The following is a 7522-nucleotide window of genomic DNA, read 5'->3' on the forward strand; positions in this document are numbered from 1 at the left end:
CTATAAATGCAATAACCGTTTTAATGTTTTGGCTCTGTATGTCCACTTCTATAAATAACCCAGAGAACAATATGCTCATTAACAAAGATGCTTTACACGCTATGAATAATGCATGAATGTCAATGTGTTATGAATAATAGACCGACTCATGAATAATGTAGGTTTGGTAATAATTGGCAGCACTTAACGATGTGGTATGTGGGAGAACATTCTCGTCCAGCACAACATGCTACACATGACACTGAACACACTCTCACCTGGGCTCTACTGATTCTCTACTCACACAGGATTATCTCATTAAACAAAAGATCACAATCTATTCAGCAAACAGTATTCTCATTTTCCACTTTGTGGATCTGTTACAGTGATCATGACCAGAGACAGACCACTTGTAGAAAAATAAAAGGGAGACATTTTAACATTCAATATGCTTTTGCCTACATAAAAAAATACTATAGCTGCCCAAGGACGTTACCAAGTTAACTGACTTGCCTTAAATGAATAGTTCAGCCATATTATGTGCATATGAGTGACTTTCTTCTGTGAAATACAAAAGCGGAGTTTTTGGAGACACAGTACAGTATGATTCAATATAATACAATTCTAAAATGATCAAAAAGCCCCATGAAAGTATTAATAAAAGTGACTCATGCACTAAATAAAGTCATAAAATAGCTTTGTGTGAGGAAAGACCAACATTTCAGTTATTCATTGAAAATCCCTGCAGTAACTTAAAATTTAGCCTGTTCATCAAACAAAGCATTTGAGCCATATAGACTATTTCATACTTAGTACTTTATACTATTTTTACTATGCTTTCATGATATTTTATGGTGTTATTTTGTCCTTTTTGAAGCTTGAAAGCTCCAGTCCCCATTTATTGTTATTGCATGGAAAAGATCTACGTTTCTCCAAGTCTGTTGTTTCACTGGAAGACAGAGTAATTACATGTTGATTTAAAAATTAAAGGGTGCAAAAGAAGAAAAAATTATGCATTAAAAAGTGAAAACATATGTACGAATGTACGGTTTACAATGTGTGGATTTCCATGCATAGAATCCCAATTCACATATGTCGAAGTACAAAAGGTTTGTACAGTTTCAAGCTTGTATACTTGAAATGGTGCTCTAAGCTGTCACCTTTGACCTAGATTGCATATGTGTCATGATCTCCAGCTGGAGTGCCCATGAGCTCCTCTAGAGGGCACTCCATTCTGTACCTTGCCATTCACTCAGGACTCCATTTCCCATAATCCTTTGCCCGGACTCATCAAGTGCATCACCTGTCTCTCATCAGATCTCATCATCAGTTCACAGCTGTCTCACATTAGTAGGACTTTAAGAGTAGCACACACACACACTCTCTGTCATCGCTGGTAATTGAATGTTGTACAGCTCTTCCGTGGTTTCTAAGTTTCCGTGTTTCTCTGTTTCCTTGCCGTCGTGTTTTGATCCCTGGGCTGTTTTCTTGTTTATGATTGTTTTGCTGCCTGCCCTGACCATTGCCTGATTATCTGGATTACTCTTTTGCCTTGCCACTGCCATCGTTGTTTGCTGTTGTTGACTACGCCTGTTTGACTACGCTCTTATTAAAGCCTTGCATTTGGGTCCCCACTTTGTCGTCACGCCTCCCTCATTACAATATGGGACCATTTAAAGGGCTAACAGTAACTGTTTCAGGCCTGTTGTCGTTTTTTACATGTTCCGCGCTGTTGACTGTTTCCCCTCACAAGTGCACGATCGATTCAAACAGGTCAATTCACTGGCCAATACTGCCCGGTGGCAGTGCTAAGAGCGTGTTTGGGAAAATTCCCCACTAAACGGTATGCCACAGGAGCTGAGGAGCCATTCGATTAGTAAATGCTGACAAATACAACTGTGAGCCATGCACACCATGGCTATATTTATTTGATCAAAAATATAGTAAAAAAAACTCTAATATTGTGAAATGTTAATACAATTTTGAATAAAATATAAACAATTTAAATGTAATCTATTCCTAAGTGGCAAAACTGAATTACTCCAGTCTTCAGTGTCACATAATGCTTCAGAAATCATTGTAATATGTAGCCTATATATTTGGTGCTCAAGAAACATTTCTTCTTACTTCTATCAATGTTGAAAACGGCTGTTTAATATTTTTTGCTGCTTAATATTTTTGTGGAAACCATGATACATTTTTCAGGGCTCTTTGCTGAATAGAGCATTTGTTTGTAGTATAAATCTTTTGTACGTCAGGTTCATCACAGTTCTCTCAATTTAATATTCATACTTGTCTGTTACTTTCAATTGTTTATTTAATCATCTTGGGCCTTATTCATTAAACACTAGCAAAAAACATTTTATTTAAATCTTACATAAATGGTCACATTCAGTAGAATCATAATCAGGATAATTTAGGGAACATTTCTTTGCTCGTCTCTGATAAATAACGGCCCTTGTCTGTGAAAAAACATGCTCCTGTTCTCCTATTCTTAATCATATCCTTTAGCCTCTTTCTGTCTTTTTCTTTTTGGGGTGGTTGCTTTTCTCTTTTATGAAAACGTGCATGCCAGTCTAAATTTGGTGTATTTGTGTGCCTTTCATTCGCACATCACTTGCGGAAACATATCTCAACAAAGACGTATATGGAGCAGAATGCTTAAGGCAACAGATCAGTATTTCAGTCTGCTGTCTGATGTTTTATGTCTCGCTCTTCTTTCTTTAATTGACTGTCTCTGTGTAACATGAGGGCGAGTGCTCAGGGTAATTGTACGCAGGTCTTTGAGATTACAATCTTGGCAAGTCCACATTATTCAGCCTTTCACTCTCGGCCAAACAAGAGGTTGTCTTGTTTGGCCGAGAGTGAAAGGCTGAATAATGTGGACAGATGAGGTTGGAGTGGAACAAAACACCTCATACTCAAAGCGTCTTTGACAAACAATAGGCTACACATGGTGAGGACAGACCCATCAAAGGACAACAGTGAAATTTGGGACAGACTGAAGAGAAGGCAATAATTAAACAAACACAGGTGTACAATAAACATGATTGATGCATAGGATTTCAATGTCAAGATGGCTCCACCTTGTAACTAGCAGGTGGAACAGTTTATTCTAGTGATTGTCCTTTCTGAGAAGATTTTTGTTTTGTGGGATGTGAAAACCAATGGAACAATGCTTTTTTCCCCTTTAGTGTGATGGAGAACATGTCAAAATACAGTTTTAAATGAACAATGGCACACACAATGTTTATTCTTTTCATGCAGAGGTGTGAGTCCTAGTTAGATATGGATTCCAATCCCTGTTGGAATCTAACATTCTTTCCTATGGAATTTAGTTACAAAACAAATTTTGCACACTGAAAACACAGTATTCAGTTCTTAAAGCGACAGTTCATGAAAAAATATAAACTTTGTCACTGTTTACTTTCCCTCATGTTATTTAAATTTTTCTTTTCTGTGGAACTTTTTTAGGAATGTGGTAGTTTCGTGTGAGGAACTGGTTAAACTTGTAGTCATTGTTGAGTGGGAGGAAATAGTTATAAAATAAAGCAATAAGCCCCGCTTCGTGTCGTGCCTAACAACGCCCCTTAGCTGTTATAAATTCACTGTAAAACACAGCTTCACGGGGCTTATTGCTTTTATAAAATGGTTATTCCATATACGTAGGTAGGTTTCACAAAATAAAACAGAGCAAATAAAGTGTAATGATATTAATAAAAAACAGTATTCTTCCACCAAACAATGTAGTTCCTCAGAAACAGTTGTGGTTGCAACAAAGTGGTTGCCAAGCAACACATAGAAGTAAACAAAGGTGTATGTTTGTAGTGTAATTTACAACAGCTTCGAATGCGGCTCAACCAATCAGAATCAAGGACTGGAACTATCCGTTTTATAAATAATAATTTGCTCATCCTTATGACTTTTAAAACTGCTTGAGATTTTTGGGTGGACTGTCCCTTTTAAGAGCTGCAGCGTGAACTATGATTTGTGCTGGAATGTAACTCCTGAAGCTTTAAGATTTGCGTATTTTCGCACATAATCTATTAAATAATTAAATGAATCATCATGTGGCTGTGTCTAGGATTGGCAGTAAGGTCACAGAACTTTTATGGTCCAGAATGTCTCATGGTTATGTAAACGTGAAATTTTAAGTGAGGAATTTGTTCAGCGTTCTGCCAGCTGTATAATCTTCTTTTGATTCAGTGATTCATGCAGTTCATTTAGAAATGTGCCCCTGTGTATCGTCACATCATGCTTTACCAAATGGAAAAAAAATACTTAGTGACCCATTCTAAAGTAGAAAGAATTTCATTTCATTTACATGGACGAGAGGATGAATATCTTTCTTTCTGTCTGTTTTTTCTCTTTAGCCTCGTCTCTAGTGTCTCACAGGTTTGTGACGGTGCGACGGGGGAGCCCAGCAGCACGCAGTGGTCAGATCCAGCCGGGGGATCAGCTGGAGGCCGTGGAGGGCAAATCAGTGGTCACGCTGCCTCACAGAGACCTCGCACAGATACTGCGCAGAGCCGGCAACACACTCAGACTCACCATTATACCACGCTCTCACACTAGTAAGCACACCACACTCGTATAAAGTTCCTAATTAAATTATATTGTATGTTTTTAAATGGTGATATATTTGTTCATACACTACTGTTCAAAAGTTTGGGGTGAATTTCTTTTAAAGAATTCTCTTCTGCTCATCAAAGCTGCAATTATTTGATCAAAAATACAATAAAAACAATAATATTGTGCAGTATTACAATTTAAAATACCTGTTTTTTTATTTTAACATATTTAAAATTTTAATTTTTTTTAATTTAATTTATTCCTGTGATGGCAAAGCTGGATTTTTCAGCAGCCATTACTCCAGTCTTCAGTGTCACATGATCCTTCAGAAATCATCCTTGACAATCAATATTGAGAACAGTTGTGCTGCTTAATATGATTCAAATATGCATATACATCTGCTGCAGATACATTTTGTCGGGATTCTTTGATTACTACTAGAGAGCTCAAAAAGAACAGCATTTATTTGATATAGAAATGTAAGTCTTCACTTGTTACTTTTGATTAATTTACTGCATTCATGCTAAATTAAAGTATTAAAGGGTTAGTTCACCCAAAAATGAAAATTCTGTCATTAATTATTCACCCTCGTGTTGTTCCAAACCCGTAAGACCTTCGTTCATCTTTGGAACACAATTTAAGATATTTTTGATTATATCTGAGGGCTAAGTACCTAGAAAAGTACCAAGATGATCGACAAAGTAGTCCGTGTGACATCAGTGGTTCAACTGTAAAGTTACGAAGCTACGAGAATACTTTTTTTGCACAAAGAAAACAAAAATAACGACTTTATTCCACATTCGCGTTCACGACAGTACCATGACGCCGGATCTGGGTCAGCGCCGCCACACGCTCGCGTCATGATACTGTCGTGAACGCGCATCCACAAGTGATCATCTTGGTACTTTTCTGGACCTTGAACGTGGTAGTTACCTTGCTGTCTATGGGAGGGTCAGAGAGCCCTTAGATTTCATCAAAAATATCTTAAATTGTGTTCCAAAGATGAACGAAGGTCTTACGGGTTTGGAACAACACGAGGGTGAATAATTAATGACAGAATTTTCATTTTTGGGTGAACTAACCCTTTCATTTCTTTCAAAACGTTTGAATGGTAGTGTATATTCGCACTTGTCTTTTATTGAGTATAGCTTACATTTTGGTATTTGTTTTGTAAAATGCCTTGAGAAACTTGCTGTTTAAATAAAAAATTAAGTTTATTTTTAATAATGATATTATTTATTATTTAACAATTTATGCATGCATATTTATATAGTAATTATGAAATAATTCAATTAAATATTACATTTATGTTATTTTATTTATTATATTCTGAAGTAATGTTGTTTCTGCTAAGCCTTGTGGTGTATTTTTAACATTTTGCACAAGAGGGTGCTGGTGTAAAGATAATAAATAAGTGTTACAGTAACAAGGCGTGTGTCTAAACTCATGTGTGTCTATTTTTTATCAGACAATAATCTACCTGAGTACCCTGACTTTGATGCTGAGAGTCGGTTAAGAAAAGGGCATCGGGCTAAGCAAAAGGTGAGACTACATACATGCATACAGAAATACACATACATATTTACTTGGGTTGTGGAGGCATTTTGTTCCATAGACTTTTTTTAACTTTTAACCTCAAAATGTTTGGTTAAAATTCATACGACTGTGTAGGGAGAGTGCATCTCTATAACTGGCCACCATTTCTGAACGCCTTATTTATTTTAAACACTTCTACAGTGTGATAGTAATGTACAGTAATCATAGAAGAATTAGCATGCTCTTTAAACTAGTTAGCATGTTATCTGCAACTTTCCATTATTTCATACCCTGCCTACATCACATAAAGTTGCTTAAAAATGTCTCTCTCTCTCCCTCTCCAGGATTCCCAGTATTACAGCGTTGATCTTGAAAGGGGGCCAACAGGGTTTGGTTTTAGTTTGCGAGGTGGAAGCGAGTATAACATGGGTCTGTATGTGCTCGGTCTAATGGAGGGTGGACCGGCCTCACGCAGTCAGAAAATGCAGGTTAGTTTACACACACACACACAGTAAATTTTATTGGGCACAATAAATAAACCTTTCACTTGATTCTGTTAGGGATGTTTGAAAGTGTGACTCAAGCACTAGGAGCAGCACTGAGTCATGTTGTGAAGATTATGCTGAGGCATGCTGGGATTAGGTTCTGTCGTTGACATTACGCTGAGTCACAGAGGGTTTTGCTGACTCATATTGCAGGTGAGTGATCAGCTCGTGGAGATTAATGGAGACAGCACAGCTGGGATGACACACAGCCAGGCCGTGGAGCAGATCCGAAAGGGAGGAGCCTGGATACATCTCATACTGAAGAAAGGCGATGGATACGTACCAGATTATGGTGAGGGGAGAAAGAGTAATGTATAGGAATAGAAGGTTTGAGAAATTTAGGTTCATGTAAGAGTAATGATCGACCGATGGCCAAAATATTTTACAAAAGTTTTGCTTCCCTCTGATAGTTACCAGGTTTACATCTGTAGATCAGATTCGTCTAGTCAGGGCCATAGGCAGATGATACGTTTGTCCATTAAACTTGGTAGAAAAACAAGGTGATGACAGACATTCAGGACTTTTCCAAAAACATTCAGGATATAAGTTCAATCTTCTAGCTTCTTAACTGTACTTTTTGCAACTCTGCATTGGATTTTTCCTCTTGATTTACTTCTTTCTCTTCCTGTCTTTCACAACTTCATACTTTCGCTCTCTTTCTCTCTCTTGAACTCTCCTCCAGTGGAGCTTTCCAGCTTATCTCTTTGTATGACTAACTCGAAGCAGGGCGAGCCTTGCTTCTATGTCATCGGCCGGACAGAAAACACGCGGTTGGTAACCGTTCCTCGTTCCTGTTGGTTGTCATTTTGTCTTTCTTAATGTTCACTTTGTGATCTCACAGTTCTCATACTCCCTCTATATATATATATATATATATATATATATATATA

General features: G+C 37.4%; 1 protein-coding gene across 4 annotated transcripts in view; it reads left to right on the top strand.

Annotated features, from left to right (window-relative positions):
- The window catches only part of LOC107549995 (membrane-associated guanylate kinase, WW and PDZ domain-containing protein 1-like), a 56113-nt gene that overhangs the window by 34858 nt on the left and 13733 nt on the right, over positions 1-7522 (top strand). For 3 of the 4 annotated variants that reach the window (XM_016231203.1, XM_016231202.1, XM_016231204.1), the window contains 5 exons: positions 4353-4553; positions 6020-6093; positions 6432-6575; positions 6786-6924; positions 7315-7499. In XM_016231203.1, coding sequence (XP_016086689.1) covers positions 4353-4553; positions 6020-6093; positions 6432-6575; positions 6786-6924; positions 7315-7451 — 695 coding nt within the window. In that variant the 3' untranslated portion in view covers positions 7452-7499. Of the gene's footprint in view, positions 1-4352; positions 4554-6019; positions 6094-6431; positions 6576-6785; positions 6925-7314; positions 7500-7522 lie in introns of those variants that run through there. The other variant, XM_016231205.1, reaches the window with a different exon arrangement.

Source organism: Sinocyclocheilus grahami, unplaced genomic scaffold (genome assembly GCF_001515645.1).
Source record: "Sinocyclocheilus grahami isolate Dianchi unplaced genomic scaffold, SAMN03320097.WGS_v1.1 scaffold384.1, whole genome shotgun sequence".
NCBI classification, from domain to species: domain Eukaryota; kingdom Metazoa; phylum Chordata; class Actinopteri; order Cypriniformes; family Cyprinidae; genus Sinocyclocheilus; species Sinocyclocheilus grahami.